This window comes from Pipistrellus hanaki (assembly GCF_964339955.1).
Source record: "Pipistrellus hanaki genome assembly, chromosome: 11".
NCBI classification, from domain to species: domain Eukaryota; kingdom Metazoa; phylum Chordata; class Mammalia; order Chiroptera; family Vespertilionidae; genus Pipistrellus; species Pipistrellus hanaki.
Genome location: NC_140513.1, coordinates 15,202,275 through 15,228,544, shown reverse-complemented (window position 1 = coordinate 15,228,544; position 26,270 = coordinate 15,202,275). Strand labels below are relative to the sequence as shown.

Genomic DNA, 26,270 nt, shown 5'->3' with positions numbered 1-26,270 from the left:
AAACCATTCCTAAGAAATTTCTGAGAAATATATACTTTCGAATGAGAATGGTGGTGACAATTTTATTGACAGTTACTGACCTTCAGGAAAATTGACTCCTCTATTCTCATTGTTCTAGTTAGAGCAGTAATTTTTAGAAATTTTAGACTCCCGAACCAGTTAAAAAATTGATGAAAGCTATGGACCAATTTCTCAGGAAAATGCATATATGCATGAAACATCTTATATACATATAGCCAGACTTAAAAACTCTTGCACTAGATTTTTAAGAGTTGTTTTTCTAAGATATACTTTAAAACATTTAGGAATTTGCTTCAAAATAATCCAGAGGGAGAGAGTAGTACAGCTGTAGATGTAGATACAAATGGATATTGAGTAGATAACTGTTAAAGCAACGCAATGGACACATGGGAGTTTGTTATACTATTCTCTGTTCTTTTGCATATGTTTGAAATTTTCTGGGGCAGAGTTTAAATACACACACACACACACACACACACACACTCACACTCCCATTGTAAAGATTCCATAACTCCTCATCAGTTTCATAGATCTCAGAATCTTCATGCTGAAAGGAAGGACCTGAGGTGAGATGAGAGTATTGACCCTGATGAACACAGTTGAGACACCCCACCCCCACCCCACCCCCACCTCACCGCCCCAGATAAAACCAAAGGTAGATTCTCAGGTGAGAATGCTGGGTTGTAGCAGTAATGGCAAGAACTAGGGAAATTTGAATTATTACCGTTAACATGACTTCTTTTGTACCTACCAGATGGGGACACATTTTGTTCTCTCCCTTTAATTCAGAAAGTAGACCTGTGAAAACCTTCGTGGTGGATTTACGACATACAGGCTGAGCTGTGACCCAGTACAGCCCAAAGTACTGTAAGACTGGAGCTCTGAGCCAGGAAGTCCGAGGGCCTGGCCAGCACACAGCCTTGTAGGCCTTGAGGACAGAAACTGAGTGCTACCGAAACCTTGAGAGGAGAGGCCCTCCAGGCGATCACCAGCCAGGGATGCTGGGTGGTAGATGCACCAGTGGCCTGGTGCCTGCCCACTCTCACTGAGGTGCCAAGCCATCATTTCCAAGTGCTTGAGGGGGTCTCTTATCACCAGTACTTTTTGGGTGATTTCAGTCTATTCCATCTCCTTCTTCTTGCCTTCTCCCAGATTAAGACCTGGAGCCCCAGAAGGCACACCCATCTTTCCCAAGACATTTCCTTTTCCTTCTCTTCCTTTCAGTTTCCCTGTTTTATTTCTTTCTTTACTTGGGAGCATTTTTATGACTAGTTTTGCTGGGAACAAACCAGGGATGGGCATGAAAGACACTAAACAAGATATATTTCAGCAATAAACAAGATTCTTGTATTTCTCATGGGATCGCAAAGAAATGAGGATGGGAAATAAAAATTCCTGCTGGAGTATTTACAGTGTGCTCAGCTGTTGAAATGTTTAAAATGCAATCATGGAGGGTAATTTAGCACTTTTCTAATACAATTAAGGATGGTAATAATGTTGAAGCATTTGGTCAAATTTAAAGAACCCAGTGAGTCTTTGAGGACATGAATAAAGACTCTAACCCCCACAAGAACAAAGACATTTTGCTAGTTAATAATTAGTACAGTATTTGTTGTCTGTCCCTATGATAGTGGCCCAGATTTGAAAGAATACAGTTTAGCCTTCCCCTAGGCAGGGAATGGTATGATCCAGATGTTCCTTTTTGCCCTACCTTCTCAGGCATGTGTAGACTATGGATACCCCACTGTCATGTATTTCTCTGCTCTCATTACTTCTCAATGGAACTCTCCAGCATTCTTTCCCAAGTGTCAGTCATCCCTATGCCTCCTCCACAATTTTTGTGAAAGCTGAGTCTACTTCTCCTAGTCTTTATTCTTTTTTTAAACTTACATTTATGTTAAAGCAAAAAATAAATACTTTAAAAAAAAAAAAAAAAAAAAAGCAGGATTCGTTGAAACCACTTGGGTTCAAATTCCAGCTCTGCCTCTTACTAGTTCTATGACCTTGGGCAAATTATTTGATATCTCTGTATCTCAATTTCTTCATCATTGAATGAAGATAACAGTGTCTACCTTGTAGGGTTGTGTGTGAGGATTGGGTAAGATGTCAATACATATAAAGCATGTAAAACAATGGCTGACAAATAGTAACTGTCAAAAAATAACTCTTCGCTGTGGTTGCTTCTATTCCTGTACAGATGCTGTATTACTTGCAATAAATAGATATAAATATGTAACTATTAAAACTAAAAAGGGTTGTTCCAATAATCACCTCTAGCATCCCCAGTGGCACAATAACCACAGGGAAAACGGCATTAACCCATTCTCTTTTTTATTTTATTTTATTATATATTTTATTGACTTCTTACAGAGAGGAAGGAAGAGGGATAGAGAATTAGAAACATTTATCAGCTGCCTCCTGCACACCCCCTACTGGGGAAGTGCCCAAAACCAAGGTACATACCCTTGACCTGAACCAAATCTGGGACTCTTGAGTCAGCAGGCCAACACTCTATCCACTGAGCCAAACCAGTTAGGGCTACCCATTCTCTCTTTTTTTTTTAAATGATCTCTTTTGCTTCCATGAGAATGTAAGGTGTCCCTGACTCCTGCTTTTCCCATTGCGTCTCTAGATTCTCTTTCTCAGGTTCCTCATCCATTGATTCTCTCTTTTATAGATTCAATTGTATTCATTTTCTCAAGGCAGTTTCACCCCCTCCCATGGCCTTAGCATAGGCACACCCACATTTAACCTTTCTCCACTGGGGGCCTTTACCTGAACCATACAACGCAGGAAATGACTCAAGTGCCTATTTTCCTCAATTCCTCTTAGGACAGAACTACTACCACCATTCTAGGCACAGGGGAGAGATGTTCGTTGTTCCAGACAATGGCGGCCTTACAGCATCAGGGCTGGCTTCTCCAGTGCAAACCCAGTGGAGAAAGGCTCTTCAACCCCAGGTCCCCACCCTTATTTCTTCCTAAGGAAATGGGCACCTGTATTCACTTTGTTGCTCAAGCCAGAAACCTGAGTTATTCTAGGACCTCCCACCTCGCTCTCCCTGTTCCTCTTTCATCCTTCACAATCAGCTTCCATTATCTGATAATTCTACCTCAATACCCTTGAATCTTTTCACTGCACTAACGTGATCAGCCCCTATCATTTGGCCCTAGAATCACTTCACAGCAACCTCCACCAGCCCATCCTCCACTGCTTCCTAGGAAATTCTCACTAAGTACAGCCTCATTCTAGCATTTCCTCTTTAACGGCTCTCTAATAAAGCTCCAAACCCTCTGCGTGGATTGCTGGCGCCTACTGTTACACCCACCCCTTCCCTCTCTGCTTGGGGTGCCCTCTTCCTTCCACCTGCTCCTCACCACGACCCCTTCCTTTTGTAAGTCTTACTCATTCTTTAGTTCTCTTCCGGCATGCTGTACATGGGCACTCCTTCTCGAAGGAGGAGCCAGTCCTCTTGGATTCTGCAGCCTGAGAAGTCAGCAATGTTGAAGAGCCTACAGGCCGACCACTGGCACCTGCAGGCCCTCTCCATTCCCTTAGGAGCCTAGCGGATCAAAGGGAGCAGCTGGGCTTCTGTCTCACAAAGTGGCTAACCTGGGAGAACTCAGTTCCCTAAAAGTCTGTGTGTCCCTGGTCGGAGAGCTGAGCTCCTGCTTGTTGCTGCTCAGAGCCTGTAATTTTCACTGTTGGATGCTTTCCTAAGAGAACTTGAATTAATAGCTCCATAATGAGAATGAGGGGCTGGCACCCACTCCTGTTTTCTTAACAGAACTATGGCTGCCAGCTTCACTGTAGTTGCTACAACATTGCAAGGCTCCGATCTCCCTGATGGTAGGAACAGCTGTGGCCTCAAGAAGAGTTCCAAAAGATGGCACTGGAGAAGCATGTGAGGGGTTCGCAGTTCCTTTTTAAAAAAAAATATTTTTTTTATTGATTTCAGGGAGGGAGAGAGAGAGATAGAAACATCATTGATGAGTTCATTGATCTACTGCCTCCTGCTCACCCCCTACTGGGGATCAAGCCAGCAACCCAGGCATGTGCCCTGACCAGGAATCAAACTGGTGACCTCTTGGTGCATGGGATGACGCTCAACCAACGGAGCCTCAGCAACCAGGGCCATGTGTCTTACATTCTTAAAGTATCACTCTGGCTGCTGTATTGAATATTATCAACTTTGCAGGGCAGGGGACAAATGTGGAAAAGGAAGACCAGTATGGCTACTGCAGTATAGTGGCTTGGAGCAAAATGATGGTAGAGGAACTGGTGAGAATTCATGGGACTATGGAGCTGATAGACTGAAAGAGGAGTGTGAGAAAGGTGACTACAGCTGTGCAAGTAGCCTTTTACTGGGTGGGAAATGCTGGGAGGGTGAGAGATCAAGAGTCCGATTTTGGACGCTTCCAAGTAGAGATGCCATGTTGGCAATGCATTTGGGAGTTTGGAGATTAAGAGTGTTCCCGTTATTTTTTGCTGCATTATGAACTACGCCAGATGTAGAGGTTTAAAACAGCAACAATTTATTATTTCTTACAATCCTGTGGAAATTCTGCTCAGCTGGGCAATTCTGCTCCGGATGGCATCAATTGGGTCCCTCGCTTGGCTGCATTTAGCTGGTGGCTGGGCTAAGAAGGTCCAAAGTGGCTTCACTAACATGTCTGGCACCTCAGTGCTCCACCGTATGGCCTCTCCACGTGCTCAGCCTGGGCTTCCTTGCAGCATGGCGGTCATAGGGAGTCAGTTCCAGTCAGGCACACGATCATGAGGGCAAAGAAACAGTACTCGGCAGTGCACTGTATTGTCAGCGTGTTTTAGATGTTGTGGTCTCAGCATGTTCAAGGTAGGCTGGACTAAGGTATGCTATTTAGTAGGTTGGCTATATTAAATGTATTTTCTACTTAAAATTTTCAACTTACGATGGGGTTTATTGGCACGTAACCCCATGGTAAGCGGAGCAGCATAAGTATACACATGCACTTCCTTTACAGATCTAGAGTGAAAGAAACCTTTTGGGTAGTGTTCTCAGAAATGTGAGAACATTTTACATAAATCCAACAATCCTTTCCTGGAGTCTCATTTGGGTTGAATGTGGGAAACACGTGCAATGCTGAACCAGCTCCTGATGTCTGTGAGATACCATGTGCTGACCAGCTGTGGCAAAAGGAAATGAATTCCCTGACTGGTCAGGAGCATGTAAGGCCCACTCCTGTTGCTGGGCGGTCAGCTTCCCCTGAAGCATGTTGGTTGTACTGGGGAGGGGGCAAAGGAGAATGAATGCTGAGTAGATGACTGAGAGATTCTGTTGCTAAAGTGAAGCAAAGAACTGAGACAACTTAATGAGACAGCTTATAGATGGTTCAGGAAAAAAATATCTGCCTTTGAAATTGTGTCATTTCAGTTTTTATTCCAGAATCATACAAAGCACTATCATCTGTATTATGTAGCAGTGGCTTTCAAAACGTTATTACCATGACACACAGTAAAAAAACCCCACACACAATACCCTTTACATCACCACCGAGGTCATATATAGTCTGTCCTTCCTTTCTCCCTTCAATAAGTAGGTACTGACAGTCTACTATCTGCCAAATGCCATTCTAAGCACAATACAGTAGTAAACAAAGAGGGAGGGAGAGAAACAAAAACTCTTGCCTTCAGAGATCTTATCTACTGATGGAACATACAATCAACACCATAAGACACATACACAAACACACAGCAACAAGATTCAAGGAACAAAACCTCCTATTATTACATCCTGTCACTCTAATGAAGTAGACAAAGTGTGTTCTCTTCCTATATTGCAGATGGAGTGACATGTAAAAGAGTGATTAGGCAAGTGAGGCAAATTCACCCATAATCCAAGGGAAGCAATAATGAAACTTCATCTCAGGGCTTCGGATGGAGTCCACTGCTGCCCTTTCCCGCGTCCTCTGTAGTCCTCGCAAGTGCCTTCATTCCTGCTCCTCTGATTATGAAATCTTGACCTGGGACAGCTCTTCCTTGCCTTGCCAGATAAAATCACGCCAGTACTTCTAGGTCTATCTATTATAGAATGCTGCAGGCTCCAGGATGCTTTCTCGTGTCACTCACTGCATTCTGACTTCCGTTAGCATTACTGCTGCACCAGAGTAGGCTCTGCCACTGTCAAGTCTTCAAGAGCAGGTATCACTCATCACCCACCCCTCCCCACCACGAAGCACAGTGTTTTACAGACTAGATATTAATCAAAACATATGGAATTGAGTTGAATTTGAAAATGATTTAAGGGAGCAGGGGGGAAAGTGTTAACTAGCCAGGAGTGCATGATTTAAGCAACATCTATTTAGAAGGCTAGGACACTAAAAAGGGTCTCTTTAACCTAAGTTATAAAAGTCACACATTAGGTAGAGGCTTTGATGGTATAAAAACTACAATCCAAATTTCCTATCTCCCTAGTATCAAGTAGATAGATTTAGAAACATGGATATAGGTCGTGTATCACAAAGAACAGATACTTAGTCACATTAAAAAAAAGTGAGGACCCCTCAAGGAAGCTGGCGAGACCTGAGGCAGATCAGGAGCCCAAGCCCCCAGGGAGCTCAGCAGCAGGCGTACGTACGGGCACCTTTGCCGCAATGGTGACCGTTACAATGGGGACAGCTGCCAACTCACCCAAATGAAGAAAACCAATTCAGATTTTCAAGAGAAAGCATCTAAACGGCACAGCCAATCCTTTTGCCCACTTCTGCTTTAATTAGTTTGGGCAAGATGGGGCTATGTGGTTGGTGCAAATGTCTAGGGAAGGAGAAGAAACTTTTTGAAAAGAGAGATGAACTTGGATTAAATATTGGCCCAGGCTGGAAATTTAAGTTTAAATTTTATCCTACTACTAGAGAGGATGGGGACTCAAGGCCAAGATGAGGTCTGTTATAAACAGTGTATGAAATACTGAACCTGTGATATAGTATAAAATAATTTGAGTCCTATTAGAAGTAAAAAATAATGGAGAGTTTAGCTAAATGATCTCTAAGTTTCAGAGACCTACAAATCTATGAATTTATAAACATATATCATGAAAACTGAATTCTCCAGCCCATGGTTTTCAGACTTTGTTTTGAATTAAGAGATTTCTGATTCTGTAGGACTAGAGTAAGGCTGTAGGGAATGCATATTTAAACAAGCACTCCAGATTCCATTAAAGATGTGTCATATTGAAAACCCAACGCCATTCCCTTTGAAGGAATTAAAAAGAGGCCCAGCTGGCACACGCTTCTAATTAGAACAAAAACGGACAATAAAACCATGCAGGTACACCACTGTAGGAACACTAAATAAGAGCATGTATAAGATTTAAAACCACCACATTTCATACATTTATTTTAATAGTATTCTGTCACCTAATTTATAGTGGCATAGATTTATAAGTGATGTTTCATTTAGTAACTTAATCTTGGATTTTCTTTTAAAATTGAAAAGAAACCAGTTATGAGTTAAAGAATATTTCAGGATGATATGTTGACTATAAACTCAAAAGGTACACTGATACCAATTCTATACACAGCAAATATGAATGTAACTTATTTTAACCTTTTGGTTCACATTTTAAAAAGCACCCTCATTTCTTTACTGTAAATGGCTTTTAAAAGTCTCTTGTGGACATGATGGACTCAATCCAACTATTTGGGGGCTTGGGGGTGGGGAGTAAGTTTATGTGACCATCTAATTGTGAGTCTGATTTAGCCTTAAAATCAAACTGCATTACAAATAAGTTACAGTCACAGTAGCATAATCAGTCCTCGGATAATACAGCTTCCAAAGCTCTCATCATCATCCTGGTTACCTTTTTTTTTTTTTCTTTCACTTACACATACCTTTCTTTTAAGGAAGTAAAAAATATAAGTCCACCGATTCTGAAAGTCACAGCTTGTATAGCACTGAACGATAGTAGCTTTGGCGTTTGATATTACAAAGTCAATGTCATTACAAATAATTTCTTCATTCTGGGTCCAGGCGAGGTAAAACAGGAAGAATAAGATTTCCAAATGCGGAGTCTTGAGTTATGAAGTATCCAGATGAATGGGCATGTGCATGCTGGGAAAGAGTTTTAAAAAAAGGCAAGTAAGCTATTAAGAGTCATAATTCTTCAGCCAAGGCATTAAAATTAATTATCTTTTCTGAGTGCTTGAGATCAATTTTTTTTTTCCTTTTTCTTTTTTTGAGACCAAATTTATTTTAACAATCAGTGCCTATGCTAATTTTGTTAAAATACCCAGGAGATGGACAATAATAAAGAATTCATATTAACAAGTTGCACCAGGTACTCATCTATCATACATACTTTCTCCCCAATGATTCTTTTCAGTCAATAAATGAGTCAAAAGCACAAATGACATACTTTGTTCCTTGAAATGGAGAGAAACTAGTAATAATGGTCCCAAAGTACTCTGCTTTTGATCAACAAAGCAGGAGCTCGAGAAAGAAGGGCAGTAGTTGGAAGGAGGAGGGGAAAAAGGCAGATGAATGCTGGAATATAAATAACAGAAAACCACCAGTGACTCCCAGTGTCACTAAATGAAGGACTGCTTTTATGTCGTCTAAAGTGAGATTATCTCCCCGTCTAAAGTGGTTCACGGAGCGTCTACCCAGGAACCACGACCTTGGCAACTAGTAGATCTCCTGTTTAGCTCAGTGGAGAGAGCACTGTGGCTGCGGACTGAAGGGTCTCGGGTTCGATTCCAGTCAAGGGCACATACCTCAGTTGCAGGCTTGCTCACTGGCCCCGGTCAGGGCATGTGTGGGAGGCAACCAACCAATGTGTCTCCCTCACATCGATGTTTCTCTCTCTGTCTCTCTCCTTCCCTTGCACTCTTTAAAAATCAATGGAAAAATATCCTCGGGTGAGGATTAACAACAACAAAAAAAGTGAGATGATCTCTAATGTTGCTTCCAGTTCTGAAATTCTGAGGTTTAAAAGCACATATAATGATGTCTCTGGGAATCTTAAATTATCGAAGATCAGAGTAGTAGTGAAACTGTTTATTACTATGAGGAAAATATTTTTTTGAACTGATGTATTATTATTTTCCTATAATAAGAGGATGCTTTAAACATTTCCTGTAACACAGCCATGCAGACATTACAAAAAGAACTCACACAAAAATAAACCAGTAAGACCATCAAAAGTTCTTATTTTAAAAAAATATATGAATATACTAGCCAGTTCAGCTTTTAAGATCATTTTGTCCACCCAAATATCCTAAACTCTCGTGTGCAAGCAATCCCTTGCGAGGTACAGCACAGAATCAATCATGACCGAGTCGACACCATAAAAGATATTTTCATTACTGCTGTTTTGGTCCTTCAAATCCTCTGGGCACCATTGAACATCAGCAAACCACTGCAATTATGTGTGGAACATTTTTATTGATATTGCTCCACTGAAATACAAAACAGGAATTGTGCTGGCTTCCAAGACCCAGGGCTCTCCAGGGACAAGAATGTCAGTTGCACTTTGCTCACCTGCAACGCCGCCTTCTGCTGGGCGGCGATGTGCTGCTGCTCGGCGTGGTCCCGGAAGTCCTTATTGAGAGAGGGTCTCGAAAGTGCGATGCTGAAACAGGAATCTTAGTTATGGGGCTGTTTCACATACAGGTTTCCTTACTTCTGAATCACATTTTTTCATTACATCATCTATTAGGATAGAAAAAGACCTTCCAGAATATGCTTTCCTTCTCTCACTGTCTACATTAATATACACAAAGGAAGCCTGTTAATTAGTAGGGCTTCAAATTATGTCCTTTTTATGGATGAATTATGGTCCCTTACTTTCAAACGGATTTGAGGTATTCCAATCTACCATAGGTTACATTTATGATGAAAACTGAAGACTTGAATGTTCTGAGCAGAAGGTATGGCCTGGGAAAGGACCCAGAGCAGCAGGGCTTGACGTGTTTTAAGAACTCAGTTTGGTAGGACTGGATGTCGGGGTTGGGGAAGGGTCAAGAAGGTTGGCAAAAAATGGGGCTGGAGGGGAAGGTAGATGCCAGGACATGAAGAGCTTTGTGAGAGAAATGAAGAAATGTAGACCTTATCCCAGCAGTACAGGGAGACTTCCAAAGAGGAGCGATGTGATCAGAAGTGCCACACGGCAATTCAGAAAGAACACTGCACTGGCAGACAGCGCCAGTCCCCTCCTCAACAGCTGTTTCTCTTCTTGCTAATGGAACCGAACTTAGTTCAATTATCAGTGATTTCATGCTTCCGGGCAGGCCACGCTCATCCCTCAGGGGAGAATTTTGGTGTGAGACAATGCCATCCCCTTTGCTGGTTTCTGGCTTATGCAAGAGAAAGATACACCATTTTGAGCAACTAGATTTGATGGGTAGTCTGTTGGAAGGCTCCTGAGAATATATTCCTCACTCTTACAAAAGGAACATGGGGTAGGAACCTCCTGGCCTTTGCCTCTCCAGGTGGCTTGGTGTAGAGGAGAGGTCTAGGAAATCGCAGTCACATTTTGACCCTAAGGAGCTGCTGACTCATGGAGAAAGGAAAGATGAGAGGAAGCTGGATCACTGCTGACACAGTTGTGCCACCGCATTAATCTGCTCTGAACCACCTGATCTTCACATTCCCCATTAACATGTATCCTAATGTGTATGGAAACTGTTGTTTTTTTGTTAATTTCCAGATACACATTTCCAAGTGTAAACCTAAGAGAATGGTAAATGCTTGGAAACAGTAATTAAATGATAAACAATTAAAATTCGAATTTCTGACTTTGGTAACTAGTAGATCTGTACCTCTCACTGAGACAAAACACACAATAATATTAAGTGGTCAGTTAAAGGAAGGGAAGATGAGTTCGGTTTGGGGACTACTAGTTTAAAATGCCAAAGGACATCAAAATGGAGATGGTCAGGAGGCAGCCTGGTGCTGGGGAGAAAGGACTAGGCTAAAAATGCAAATGTGTCCAAGTTATCCGCACATAATTAACAGGCTGTGGAAGTGGATGCAACTGTCTGGTGAAAAGATGTAGACTGAGAAACGGCCTAGAACAGAACCCTGAGGAACATCAACATACAAGACGCATGCAGTGGAGAAATGTCTGCAAAAGAAAGCAAGGTAGTGTAACAGTGAGTGAATGGAAGCCAACCAAAGAGTATTTTTAAGGAGAGAGTGATCAGTGGGGTCAAATAATGCTAAGGTCTCTAACTAGAAAAGGACTTTTGTCTAGCAGCTTTAGCCACAAGGTGGTTACAAGTGAATTAGGCTCAAACCCATTCTAGGAGACACCTGGTAGTGGGTTGAGGTGTAAATAAGTAAGAAAGGAAAGGTGAGTGTAAACAACTCTATAAGAGGTCTGGCTAGAAAAGATGGGACAGTTAGGGCAGTGGCTGGATGGGATACTCTGAGGGAAGAGATTTAAGATGGCACAAATTGAATCAAGGACATTAAGCTATCTAAATTTACCTACTTTGCAGAATGCTTAAAAAAGTGGGACACTGGAGTCCAACCAGCATAGCTCAGTGTTTGAGCATCTACCCATGAACCAGGAGGTCATGGTTTAATTCCCAATTGGGGCAGATGCCTGGGTTGCAGGCTTGATCCCCAGTGTGGGACATGCAGGGGGCAGCTGATCAATGATTCTCTCTCATCATTGATGTTTCTATCTTTCCCTCCCTCTCCCTTCCTCTCTGAAATCAATAAAAATATATTTTTTAAAAAGTGGGACACTGGAATAATTTAAGTTATAAACAAAACTCATATAAAATCCCTTTTCATAAAAATAGGCTGTAGGGAAAATTAAATATTCTAATTAGAATTAAAATATTTAAAATAGAGTCAATTAAATTTTTTTTTCCCCAAATCTAGCTAGGAAACAAAATATAATGTAAATTCCAATATTAAAAAAACCATTGCCAACCAACTTGAATTATTTTGTCCAAGATATCTTTTAAATCACTGAACTTAAAAATCACATTATTCTTCGGTACCTAGCTCCAGGATGATTTGTTGAAGATTGGTTCTGCATTAGTAGTTTTCTTTTCTCTTTGTCCAATTCTGCCAAGATTGCAACTCTATTTTTGTTTTGAAAACCTAAAAAAAAAAGAAGAAAGTTGGGAGAAGAAAAAGTGAAAGAAAAAAACATTTTAGAGCTATTTTAGGCCACCCAGAAACCCAGGCAGCAAAATTCTCTTCTTTAACATGATAATGAACTCACTAATAAGTAGTCTCTTTAGACAGTTACCGTTCCCTACTGCTATTTCCCAGCAACTGTAACAGCTTAATACATGGACATATGCAAAGATAATGCTGACCAAGGACTTTTAAGACTCAATTCTAAAGAATTTTGATCACCAAGGTATAGGAAACAACATTGTTTTTTAACAAAATCGCTGAGGCCCCAATACTGCATGGACTAACCTCTATCCTGCGCAGTCAACCTCTGGGAGTGGAGATTTTCTTAGTTCTCACTTTTAGGCCTCTTTATGAAAGTCTCTTTCATGGAAGAATAAAGCATTAGACATACTTAGATCAAAACAATGTTTCTTTTTCTCAACTGCTTTCATTCAGAAATGACACAATCTTTCAAGAAGTAAGTCAAAGAATTGCAGCTGATTAGAAAGCAATTCTGAGAAAGAAATGGAGCATAATTGACAGGGTACAAAAGAGTATGTTCTTTAACGATACTTAATGATGGGCTTGATCTTACAAAAGATCTTGGCCCAGAAGCAGTAACAAACAATGTTTTAGAAATCTGAATTCAATTCCAACATGTACAGACAAAATATCTCGTGCCATCCACTCCATCCTGCGAGGGATGTGAATCACCCCTTTGTCCAGTGTATCCGTGCTGCACGTACAGTACAGTAAGATATGTTCAGAGAGACCACATCCACATAGCTTTTATTACAGTGTATTGTTATAACTATTCTATTTTATCATTAGTTGTGGTTGTTAATTTGTTACTAGGCCTAATGTAGAAATTAAACTTTCTCATAGGTATTATGCATAGGAAAGACATACTATACATAGGGTGCAGTACAATCTGAGGTTTCCGGTACCCAGGGGGTCTTGGAATACTCTCCTCATGAATAAGGGGGAGCTACCACAGCTTTAGACCTTTACTTTAACTAATACCAAAGCAACTGATCGCCAAGGCAATCTGCCAAAGGGGTTTAAAAAGAAGGTGCTGCCGAAACCAGTTTGGCTCAGTGGACAGAGCGTCGGCCTGCGGACTGAAAGGTCCCGGGTTTGATTCGGGTCAAGGGCATGTACCTTGGTTGCGGGCACATCCCCAGTAGGGGGTGTGCAAGAGGCAGCTGATCGATGTTTCTCTCTCATCGATGTTTCTGGCTCTCTATCCCTCTCTCTTCCTCTCTATAAAAACTCAATAAAATATATTTTAAAAATTAAAATAAAAATAAAAAAATAAAAAATAAAAAGGTGCTATACAAATAAAGGCCAAAAAAAATATTTTTAACAGTTAAATAACTACTTACAAATTTAGACCTCTAATAAGGCTGGCCATCACAAACCATAAATATCAACTCATCTTTATACAACTAGGAATATTACATAAACATCATAACCACTATAAGAGAACTTTGAATTTATGTATTAAGTTAAATTTATTAAACTGCCTATATCTGATCATTTTTTACTTACAAAAACAACAACTGCATATAATTCACCAACTTCTCATAAAAAAACATGTCTTTCTTGGCCTGGTTAAGAAAGAATAGCCTCCTTAAAGAAATCCATGCATGTTTCACAGTCAGAGCACAGGTTGCTAGTTAACACCATGGAAATCAGGTGTGAAAATTAGTAACTATAGGCTCAAAATTAATATATAATTTCTAAATTAATAGAGTTTCTTTGTAAGTGTTCTTAGTTTACTAAGAACGGCTAAGAACACTTTGTAAGTGTTCTTCATTTACTACCTCATGGTTGGCCTGTTATCCAAATAAACAAATAAATGTGTATAAATGATGTGATAATATATTCGATGGGAAATTCAGAATATGAGTATTATTGATTTTATACACTAAAAACTTCCCTAAAAATGATGTAATACAAATTAAGGTAAGATATTTATGGAGGAATAGGTATATACTGGAATGTGTTCTTTAAGGGAATTCTAAAGTGAGTTATTTGTAAAGTGGGAATGCTTTCAATGGAAAGAAAAGTGGGGCCTAGCCAGAGTGGCTCAGTTGGTTGAGCATCGTCCCAAGAGGCTGCCAGTTCAGGACACATGCCCCGGTTTCAGGCTTAATCCCTGATGGGGGCCCTGCAGGAGGCATCTGATCAATGTTTCTCTCTCTCAAATCAGCTTTTCAAAAAAAGGGGGAAAACTGGTACTCTCCCATGTATGTATGTATATGTATGTGTGTGTATATATATATATATGAAGCTGCATATATTTAAAGCAAGTTACACCACCAGCTATATTTTCAACTATAGTACAAGGTTGTACCTTTGTACTATAGTACCCCTTTTTTTTCAGAAGAGCCTGTTGTATTTTTAGAAACAAATTATATAGTTACATCTTTTTAGATTTAGAGGTACTATAAATATAAAATAAAAAATTTTTGAAAAGGAAAGTAAAAAATCCAAGAGTGTTTAAATTATATGATGAGCAAAATAAGTTACCACATTGGAAAGAACTGAAGTGCTGTTTAGAGAAATATAAATTCCCTAAAGATTAATTTGTTCACAAGAAAATATTTCATACTATCCTCCATTAAAAGGAACCAGGGTTCTTGGGGAGTACTAGTTCCATGTCAGAGGGAAGGAAAATAATCAAGTGGGCCTGGAATATCTTGTCAGAAAGCAAGAAGTGTTTTGTTTTATTTTTAAAGGCTCAGGATATGCTCAAAGAAGAAAGAAGCTAGTTTGAGATTAGCCAGGCTGACACAATCGGAACATTAAAGAGAATAATAAATATAGCTAGATGGAACAAATCAAATCTGTGAGCCATGAATTCACAAAAGGCAAGTTAAAGTACATAAATAAACAGCTGTAAAGAGAGGGTGGAAATAATAGTTACTATGTTAATAATTAAGTTAGTGTTAACATTTAGGTGTTTTGTTTCTACTAGTAAGTATATATCTGTTTATAAAGCATCGCTGTGTACTTTTTCCTTTAGGTTCAGGAGGAAGGGGTAGATACAGGGAACTCAAGCTAAGCTAAAATGTTCCAGAAAACCAAATTATGCACCAGAACAAACTCTAAATTCAAAAGTAGAATACTCAGCACAAGCCAGAAGGGTGAACTTGCTTTCTTCTGGACCATAGGTGGTTTAGGAAGACTTCTACTTGGGTCAGAGGTCAACCAAGACAACCTCCCAGGAGTGAAGCCACCCACTTCCTACAGAGCACCCAAAAATCACAGCTCAGAGCAACAGACTGCCCCCTAGCCAACAGTTTCCACCACTTGATCTGCAGGGTCTATAGATATTTTCTACAAGCATTTTGAGATCATTATAAAATAATGAAAGAGAAGAATTCACATTCTTTACTCAGTATTTCACCAGGATTCTCAGGTTAGACCAGTCCAACTACCACCACCTGATTACAGGACCTTGATACAGTAAGACCAATAATGAAAGACTCTTGCACAAGAATGGTACCTTGGACAAAGTCCAGTCTGAGGATCTGCCTTTATATATTAAAATTCTCAAAATGTTACTTCAACCTAAGAATAATGTTCCACACTACAGTGGATGCTAAGAAGAATATGAGAAATCAGTAACTGTCTGCCAAGAGCTTATGAAATTCAGCAGACCTGATACTAGTACAAGATGATAGAAGGCTAGATCTGAAAGAGGGGTTAGAGGGCACAATGGGATTCTGTCCCTTACACCAGAGACATTAACATACTATAATGTATGGGTCAAGAATTGTTTAGTCATGCTGAAACCGGTTTGGCTCAGTGGTAGAGTGTCGGTCTGCGGACTGAAAGGTCCCAGGTTCGATTCCGGTCAAGGGCATGTACATTGGTTGTGGGCACATCCCCGGTGGGGGGTGTGCAGGAGGCAGCTGGTCGATGTTTCTCTCTCATTGACATTTCTGGCTCTCTATCTCTCTCCCTTCCTCTCTGTAAAAAATCAATAAAATATATTTAAAAAAAGAAAAAAAAAATTGTTTAGTCATTGTTCTTTCAGTTATCACTATAATTATGGCACTTGACATTCAATCCCCATAATAAGTAGTCCCCATACTCATAAACAGTGCAGAAATATTTAATAAAGTAAAATGTAATAGATCCAAATAAATAAGAGTTTAATATTTTCATCGAGAGTCTGGGAGTCTGTAGAACATGACGTGGTCTCCCTCTGCTGGTGGCTGATAACAGCAGTTCCATGACGCCAACAAAATCGCTGACAAAACAGTAACAAGAGCCAAAGTGGTCGTCACTGTGTTTCATAGTGGATCTGACTATGGATCAATCAAAGGCCGCACTAAAAATGATTGTGTTTTATTACAACCGCTAAAAAATGAGTAGCCAGAGAATTGTAAATCTCGTGTATTTGTGTTCCTAGAATAGAGATAATTTAAAATTTTATTTTCACTAGGGCTGCATTGCATTAGCACATTTTCTTTTCAAATTAGACTTCTGTTAGCTTTCATTTTTGTTGAATTTCAATTATTTTCAATATGAGTCCTTATAACTTGGAAAAGAAGAGGTCAAAGACCACAGGGGAATACCGACCTGTGATTTGCGAGAACAGAACAGCACTAGCTGGTTACAGCTGGGTAAAGCTATGACTGCAACTAGCGTTTTACTACACTTTGATAAAACTCATGTAACCTTTAGTTTACCCAAAATCCAACTAATATACTAAAATAGATTCAGCGGGCTTCCAACTTCCAGGAATGGCAGAGCAATTTGGTTACAGCAACCCTATTATTTGAAGGCATGAGGAACTGACCAAAATTGGGCAGAAAGTGAAACTGGTGAGATTTGGGAATCTGTGGCCTTTGCCTGGAGCACTCCTCAGTCCACAAACAGCTTGGACAGCTCACCTTACCGATTTGAGGCATCAGAGGACAGAGTTCAGGGCTGCCAAATATTAGGGGAGGGACTTAAGAGGGAAAGGCAGGAAGGAGTAAAGCCCAAAACATGCCTAGGAAACCCACCCACAGTTTTTGCTTTAAGTAAACTGCACACATCTGGGGAGAGCCCAGGGGGCCCAGCAATAAAGCAGCAGCTGAAATCTAAGGGAGACAATCCGGAGTAAGAGTTGAACCAAGCCATCTGAGGGGAATACAACAGAACCCAGGAGCTCTACAATTATTAGAATATCCCGTATCCAATAACAAATCACTCAGTAGAGGAAGAAAAAGTAAACTGTGACCTATACTAAAAAAAAGTGCAGTCAACAGAAACCAACTCCAAGATGATCCAGATAATGTAGTTAGCAACGACAAAGGACTAGTGTCCAGACTCTTAAAAAACTTCAAAATAAAAATAACCCAGCTTTTAAAAAGAACAGAAGACACGAACAAACACTTCACAACGAGGATTTACAAAGGCCAATAAGCACGTGAACAAGTGCTCCACATTGGTCACAGAGGAAATGCAAGTTCCTACTACAATGACATGACACTTCACACCCCAAATGCCTCCCCCAGAAAAGACCAACAGCCAGGGCTATATACGTGGAGCAACCAGAATTCTCACACTTGGCTGGAGTGAATGCAAATGGTACAAGCACTTTGGGAAAACGTTTGCCCATTTTTTATAAAGTTGACTATACACTGAGCGGCTCCATTCCTAGATGTTTATCCAAATATCTGCAAAAAGGCTTACAGCAAATACTCAAAGTGGTTTATTCTTAATGGCCAAAACTCAGAAAACACCAATGCCTCCAAACAGGAGAATGATTCAATGAATTGTGATAAATTAATACAATGGAACTCCGAAATAAAAAGCACGACATGGGTACATCTCACGCAGTGAAAGAAGCTAGAAACAAACAAGTGCACACTTTACGATTCCATTTATATTAAGACTAAGATAACACAAAACTACCCTAGCCCGGGTTGCTCAGTGGACAGAGCATGGGCCTGCAGCCTGAAGGGTCCCAGGTTCGGTTCCAGTCAAGGGCACATGCCCCGGTCGCAAACTAAATACACAGTGGGGGCATGCAGGAGGCAGCTGGTCAGTGATTCTCTCTCATCATTTATGTTTCTCTCCCTCTCTGAAATCAGTTAAAAAAAAAAAAAAAAAAAAAAAAAGAGAGAGAGAGAGAGAGAGACAAAACTAAGATTTAAAAAAATTGGAACAAGTCATACCAAAGATGAGTAACAAAAAAAATATAGTGGGTCAAATAGGAATTTAAACTTGATATGGAAAAGAAATAGAAGTTTGCTTTGAGTTTTTGAAGCAGGAAACTACTTACACAGTAAGATTTAATACTTTAAATAAAAACTTCTTTAGGATGTGTCTAACTTGATTTGCCTTAGAGAGCTAGCTTAATACAGGTGAAATGTGTAATAAAAATTTTAGAGCAAATAAAGATAAAGGTATGGATATAGTCTGGTGACAATATAACTTCTTTAAAAGTGGTTCTGATTTCAAGTAAAGAGCAAGAAAACAGATGTTAGAGGAGGACCTAAGGTTTACAATGTGAATAATCTTAGCACAGATTAAAAGATAGGATTAATATCTAGTAAGGATATTATCGATATATATCTGATACAATGTTGGACTTGCTTTAAATATGGGGTTTTACTTTGCTGTTTATTTTTTATTCTGGCTACAGTAACTGCCCTATGCCAAAGTTTCTATTAAGTTTAAATTTCTATTAAAAGTTTAAGTTTCTATTACATTTCTATTAAAATATGTTTACTTGTGGGGGGAAATTTCCTAGTAATAAAATAAGTTCCAGCATGCATTACCTTGTCCTGAAGGGTTTGCTGCCATCTTCCTATTTTGTTTCAACTATGTTCTGTGGCAACTGGTCAGCACTTTGCAATCACCTGTAAAAAATGTATACATGCATACAAAATGCACCATACTTTAATAACAAAGGAAAAGGTGTCGGGAGCAGCTAGCCTTCCTACAATGAAACGTTTGCCATTATCTTCATCTCTTCAGAAACATAAATCTGAAAAGCACACAGACTCTGCAAGCTCAAGTTTTCAATTAGAGCGTGAAGGTTCAATCTCTCTTCTTGCAGATGTTGATGTCAACACTAAGCACTGCTGTCTTTAACATGTCATCAGGTTGTTTACCAAGTATCACCAAATGTATCAATCACTTGATACATTTGGTGATACGGTCACAATAGAAGGAAGAAAAATCACTCATCTACGGTGCCTCCCGTTTCACTTACTACAAAATGTAGTCAGCAACAATTGTATGCACTGAAAGCTAAAAAGGAGATCTCAAAAATAAGCGACATCCTACTCCTGCCCTCTAGGAACACACAATCGGAGGGAAAATATAGTCTCATTCAAGAAATCATGCTAAAAAAAAGGTTAACAAACGCGCTCTTTAAAAGGCGTCAACACTGCTCAGGAAGCAGAGAGCGACTGGTTCTGCCGGCGTGAAGAGGATGCCTTCCGGGGAGCCCGGGAAAGTACAAGCGCTGGCACACACAAGTCGGTTTGGAACAGAACATGGTTAGGTGTCTCCGCGGCTGGTGCGCAGAGCTAGCGGAACCCCGTTAGGAAGGCACATCTGCAGAAGGGAAACGTCAATCAGGGAGGTGACGGGGCTGGACCAGCACCGCAGAAGGGTCCCTGCCTGCAGTCTTGGAAAGCAGGCTGGGCGGGGACAGTGGCGGAGACCAAGGAGAGGAGGGATGAGCAACTTTGGAAGGCGAGGGAAGCCGAGAGGCCACTGCCCAGTGGCATCAGAGACAACAGCAGCAAGTCAGCACCGGAGCTATACACCGCCCTCGCCCGGAGCCGCCGGGCGGCCCTACTTACCGGGGACGCGAGGGCGCCGGGGACCGCCTCGCCCGTGGGATCGCGCTCTCCAAGGGGGCGCGACCACTTAAACACCGGCAAACCCAGCGCGGCGTGCAGCTCTACAACCTTCCCGCCCCCGCTGCACTTCCGCCTCCTGGTGACGTCACCCGAGAGCGGAAGTCCCGCCCCCGCCCGGGCCCAACAGCCGCTGGCCACGCCGATTGGTGCTCTAACTGCCGCCTCAGCGTAGATGTCACTTTTCTTCCGAAAACTGACAGCCGAAGAGGCTCATGGGAGATGCAGGCTGCGCTTCAGCGGCCCGGGGCCGAGAGGGGCGGATCGCAGTGACCTAGCGGCCGGCTCAACGAGGCAGGGGCGGGTCGGAGGCCGGCCGGGTCCCTAGTACCTTTCAGCGGCCCCTGTCGTTGTCCAGGTCGCTGGCCGGAGAAGAGCCGCCGCCGAGCCGGCGGGAATCCTCTGAGCCTGGGACTGAGTCTAAGAGGGCGCGTCTTCCTAGGCTGGGTTCGCTTTCGAACTATAACTCCCATCTCGGTTGCACGTTCACACACACACAAATCTCAGGAATATTTCTCTTTTATATAGTTTGTGTAATGGTACACATAAGAAAAGAACTAGCCACGGAGAAGTTTTCAGTACTGTTCAGTCATCTGTGTCTGAGAAATGGCTGAGCCACCTCTCAGAACCTCTAGTGGGATTCCCACGTTTACAATAAAAGCTAACCTTCTATGGAGGTGCGCCGCCTGGTCTGTGGCCGTTAATCCGGTATGCATCTCTTTTAGAATTTGAACATATGTTCTTCATAATGGATGTTTTCTCAGCAGTGAATGTTTATGATGCGCTGTTTTGCTGTGCATGGACCCGTGACTAAAGCAATAAGGCTACCAAGCATTTATCGAGGGTCGGGAGCGTGCTAGGTGCTTCCTGCGCGTCAGCTCCAGGCTTGTCATCTCTGGTCTGCATGAGGCTGAGAAATGTTGAGTTATTTATTCCATGCTAAGCAGCCAGCAGTTTCAAAAGACTAACGAGTCTGCCAGAAACTAAGGCCCAGGTTCTTTTTTATTTTTATTGATTTTTACAGAGATGAAGGGAGAGGGATAGAGAGTTAGAATCATCCATGAGAGAGAGAAACAACGATCCGCTGCCTCCTGCACCCCCCCCCCCCCACACACACACACACACATGAACTGGGGATGTGCCCACAACCAAGGTACATGCCCTTGACCAGAATCGAACCTGGGACCTTTCAGTCCGCAGGCCGACGCTCTATCCAATGAGTTAAACTGGTTCTTAAATCTCACACCTAACTTCTCCTCTGAGGGAAGGAATTCCTTTGAGACCAGCTCTTGCTGACTAATCTAGATATAGTGTAACATAGCGATTTGGTGGTTGGCCAGGAGCCCTTTTCAGTTGAAAGCATCTTTTATTCCTGGCGTGATTAAAAAGATGATCAAGATATACCGTATATGCTGATAGAACCGTAGGAGAACCTTTTGGAGTTAGGTTGCCTGAGTAGACAAACAGAAACCAGGGCATAAGAAAGCTCCCAAAAAAGTTCCAAATGGACCTTCTGAACAAAGCTTATTTAAGGAGGAAAGGTTCTACCTCCAGAACAGCATTTTGCAACTTCCCACCCAGCAAGTTCATCCTCCCAGGGTTGGGAGGCTATTACAAGGAGAAAGATCGATTAACTTGCTGCTAATCATTTTGCCCTTTACTGATGGGTGTTAACCCTTAAATTTTCTGTCTTCTTCTTCTTGAGAGATTTTTGTAATTTCTGCCTCACAAGAATTTTAACATATTGGTTAATAGTAGGTCAGTTTCCTAGAGTTCAAATTCCAGCTCTGGCATTTAAATGTTGAGCCCTTGTTTAACTTTTTGGTGCTTCTGTCATCTGTAAAAGGGAAATAAAAATAAATGAGGAACCACTTCACAACCATGAGATGGTTACTATTTAAAAAAAGACAACACAGAAAATAACAAGTGTTGAAAATGAAACCCTTGTGCACTGTTGGTGGGAATGGTACAGCTGCTGTGGAATAGTATGGCGGTTACTCCAAAAATTAAAAATAGAATCACTATATGATCCAGCAATTTCATTCCTGGGTATATACCCAAAAGAATTGAAAGCAGGGCCTTGAAGAGATAGTTGCACACCCATATTCATAGCAGCACCATTCATAACACCCAAGAGGTGGAAGCAACCTAAGTGTTCAGATGAATGGATAAACAAAATGCGGTATATATATATATATATATATATATATATATATACACACACACACACAATAAAATACTACTCAGCCTTTAAAAAGTGCATTCTGATATGTTATAGCACACATGAACCTTGAGGGCATTATGCTAAGTGACATAAGCTAGTCACAAAAAGACAAATACTGAGCTCGCAGCTCTAGAAACCTTGGGTGTTTCCCAAGCGTTGAGAGTGATAGAGGCGTCTTTTGTTTTGTTCATAGAGTGGTCTTTGGGAAGCACCTCCAGGTGGGGGCTGTTTGCCAGGGGAGCCAACCAAGGTTGGGAGCGTTCAGTCCCACCCCAGACTTCCTGGGATGGGGCAAGGAGCTGGAGATTGAATTCAGTCACCAACTGCCAATGATTTAATCAATCATGCTTATATAATGAAGCCTTTATAAAAACCTAAAGAGAGTGTTGGGAGAGCTTCCAAGTTGGGGAGCTAGAAGGCTTCCATGTGCTCCAGTGCGGGCCCCAAGTTCCATGAGGACAGAAGCTCATTTGTTTGGGACTTCTCCCTACGTATCTCTTCATCTGGCTGCTGATGCATATCCTTCAATATCCTTTGTAACAAATCAGTAATCTAGTGAGTAAACAGATTTTTCTCCTGAGCTCTGTGAGCCATCCTAGCCAATTAATTGAACCCAAGGAGGGGGTCTTTGGAACCTTCGATCTGTGGCCAGTCAGTCAGAAGCACAGGTAACCTGAGCTTGTGTCTGGCATCTGAAGTGTGTGTGTTGGGGAATGGAAGTCTTATAGGACTGACCCCTTAACCTGTAGAATCTGATGCTTTGGAATTGGGTTCAGGAACTCTATTTACTGTGTGATTCCATTCACAGGAAGTACTTAGAGTTGTCAAAATCATAGGGACAGAAATCAGATTGGTGATTGCCAGGGGCAGGGGGGAAGAGAAAAGTGGAGAATTGTTTAATAGTTATAAAGTTTCAGTTTTACAAAATGGAAAGAATTCTGGGGATAGATTGTGGTGACGGCAGCAACTATGAAAGATCTGTGTTTTACTGGATATCTTGGTAGTTGGTCAGTAGGTCTTAGCACCTTCGTATCTACCAGGGGCAAGTCCAGGATAAAGGAATGAATGTTACAGTCCTATGGCTCTGTCAAATGATAAGGAAACTTGAGGAGGTAGCAGTGTGTGAATTACTTCATCCTGAGCCATTATGTTTATTTCAGACTTTCAGTATCAAAACGGAGCTGATAAGAGTCCTCAGTTTCCAATTGAAGCCACCCTAATCCTCTTTTGCTATTCTGTGATAAAATGTTTATAGGAAATGCATTAGGCTAGACAGCCTTTAAAATCAAGTGTGGAGAGCCCTGGCCGTGTGGCTCAGTTGGTTGGAACATCCATCTACACCAAAAGATTGTGGGTTTGAATCCTGGTCAGGGCACATACCCAGGTTTCGGGTTTGATCCCCAGTTGGGACACCTACAGGAAGCAATCAACAGATGTTTCTCTCACATCAATGTTTCTCTCTCTCCCTTCCTCTCTGTCTAAAAATCAATTTTTTTAAAATTAAGTGTGTAGAAATTTGAGACAATTACAGAATTAGTTACCTATTGCTTATAACAAATTATTCCAAAAGTTCTTGGTTTAAAACAACAAATACATATTTTCTTACCGTTTCTGAAGGACTTGAATCTAGGCAGTGGGATCTTTAGCTTGGGATCTTTTCTGAGATTGCAGTCAAGATGCCACCTGGAGCTATATGGTCGTTGGGAAGCTCAGCTGGATGGAAGGATCTGCTTGTAAAACTCACTCACGTGGCTAATGGCAGGAGGTTTCAATCCCTCATCACACAGGCCTTTCCATACGGTTGCTCATGATGTGGCAACTCACAGCCAGAGCAAGTAATGTAAGAATTAAAGAGAGTGCCCAAAAAAGGTAGAAGTCACAGTGTCTTTTATAGCCTGAGTGTGGAAGTGACATTGCTTCTGCCATATACTGTTGATCACACAGACCAACCTTGATACAGTGTGAAAGGGGACTGCAAAGCTGCGAATAACGGAGGTGGGATCTTTGGGGACTGTTTTAGTCCATTCAGGCTGCTATAACAGAATACCATAGACTGGGCATCTTATATACAACAGCATTTTATTTATCACAGTTCTGGAGGCTGGGAAGTCCAAGATCAAGGTGCCAGCGAGACATTGAGGATGCACTTCCTGGTTCATAGATGGCTATTTCTTTTATAAAGCCACTAATCCCTTTTATAAGAGCTCTGCCCTCCTGATCTAATCACCTGCCAGCAGGTGCAGATTCAGACCCAGTGTGGAGTCAGGTCTTAGCCACAGTTTGCAAACCCAGTCTGTGTGGCCCAGACACCAAAGCACGAAGTCACTCTGCCTCTTTCCCCATGGAGGGAGGTAAAGGGGTGCCTCCTGTCGAACATAACAAGAAAGAATCGGGAGGCTTTGGCTACAAATAAAAATGACAAAGATTTATTCAGGGGTCTTAGAGTTGGCAAGCTGTATACACAGCTCGAGGAAACCCAGAAGTGTTCCACAGAACAAAGAAGAAGTATGCATTTTTATAATATAACTGTATCACAAGAGAGAAAGGAGCCCTGCAATCTTAGCTATTTGACCGGTTCATTGTGATGGTTTCTGCCTTATGGATCATTAAGATGATGAATTTCGGGTGGTCATCCAGAGGCAGTGTGGGCACATAGAGGTTTTCTTTGAGGAGGCCTTACACTGGACTGGAATCCAGGCCCATCCATGAATACTGCACTGATGATGGTCTGTATCATGCCTAACACAGGATTGGAGAGTTACAGAAAAGTTTAAAAGTTCAAAAGTCAAAGATCAAACACTAGAACAAAAGAATTCTTCTACTTATCACTTAGGAATTTACAAGGGTTTCAGGAGCTCTGTGCCAGGAATGGGGGTGGGAGGGGAGCGGGGCAAAGACCAATGTATATTTTCTCTATGATATCACAAGGTCAGAAATGGACACATTTTTTTTGGTGCAGGGAATAGGTGAGAAAAAAAACAAATTATTAACTTCCAAATACTTCCTCTGAGATTAGATGAATTCAATAAACTCTTACAAAGCAATAATCAATTCTGGCTAGTGCTGAATGTCCATTCTTTGGCTTTTTTTTTTTTTCTCTATCATTTGTGATTCTGGAGTTGTTATTGAATTATTAGAGTATCCACAACAGTTGTGCTTTTGGCTGAGGAACATTTCTGCAATGTTAAGGAATTGATAGTCTTATATTCCTTTTGTATGTTGGTTGATAGGTACCATGTGTTAAACAACAAAAATTCAATTGAGTAAATGTAAAGATTATATTAGCTTTATTCAACCATTCATGAATCTGGCAGCATCCTATTTAGCAAACAGAAAGGAGCACCAAAAAGCTGCAGGAAAGGAAAGGTTTTTAAAGGCAGGAGGAGAGGGGAACAAGGAAGAAAAGGATTATTTCAGGTAAGGTCACCTTCTTTTGGGGGGACAAAAAGGATCCAGTAGGTGGTTACCCCACTGGTGCTGAACAGGAAATTTTGGACTGACCGATTCAGATTATATTCATAGGGAAGGTCGAAACTGATATTAAGTTAGGAATTAAGTTTTGCTTCAGAGATGTGGGCTTAGCAAAAGTGATTCTATTTGGGGTCTGTTGTTTCTTAACACATGAGTGAAGCAAGACAGATTATTTGCTGTATGACTCTAGATACTACTTTAAGGGATGGTAAAAATTGCCTTCTAAGTGATAATTTAGGGTAAAATTAAAATATAAACGAATATTCTGAGATAATGATTTATCATATGCATTACCATTTCAATGTGGTTTTATTGTTGTTATTAACCACCCGAGGATATTTTCCCCTTGATTGTAAGAGAAAGTGGAAGTGAGGGGAAGCGAAAGAGAGAGAGAAACATTAATGTGAAAGAGACACATCGATTGGTTATTCCCCTGCACCTGCCCTGACTAGGGCTGGAGATCAAGCCTGCAATGGAGGTATGTGCCCTTGACCTTAATCGAAACTGGTTGATGGTCCCCGATTGTGAGAGGGTGCAGGCCAAGCTTAGGGACCCCACTA

The 26,270-nt window shown here is 41.2% G+C and overlaps 1 protein-coding gene across 3 annotated transcripts; it reads right to left on the bottom strand.

Annotated features, from left to right (window-relative positions):
- Positions 1-5,420: 5,420 nt before the first annotated feature.
- INIP (INTS3 and NABP interacting protein) lies at positions 5,421-20,096 on the bottom strand. 3 transcript variants are annotated; one of them, XM_084899986.1, is made up of 6 exons: positions 19,959-20,096; positions 18,924-19,004; positions 12,442-12,516; positions 12,012-12,114; positions 9,538-9,628; positions 5,421-8,109 (listed from the first exon to the last, which is right to left on the bottom strand). In XM_084899986.1, exons 4-6 carry the CDS (start codon positions 12,047-12,049, stop codon positions 8,014-8,016), a joined length of 225 nt encoding a protein of 74 aa, XP_084756112.1. In that variant the 5' UTR covers positions 12,050-12,114; positions 12,442-12,516; positions 18,924-19,004; positions 19,959-20,096; the 3' UTR covers positions 5,421-8,013. The 3 variants fall into 3 exon arrangements, with proteins under 3 accessions (XP_084756112.1, XP_084756111.1, XP_084756113.1); XM_084899985.1 differs by lacking the exon at positions 12,442-12,516; XM_084899987.1 differs by lacking the exon at positions 19,959-20,096 and having other exon boundaries at positions 12,442-12,514; positions 18,924-18,978.
- Between the last annotated feature and the right edge of the window lie 6,174 nt (positions 20,097-26,270).

Excerpts from the sequence above, each read along its gene's own strand:
- INIP (XM_084899985.1), bottom strand. The coding sequence starts at position 18,948 with ATGGCAGCAAACCCTTCAGGACAAG. Across the intron at positions 9,629-12,011 it reads ACAAATCATCCTGGAGCTAG|CATCGCACTTTCGAGACCCT; the intron begins GTACCGAAGAAT and ends TTCCTGTTTCAG. Across the intron at positions 8,110-9,537 it reads AGCAGAAGGCGGCGTTGCAG|CATGCACATGCCCATTCATC; the intron begins GTGAGCAAAGTG and ends ACTCTTTCCCAG.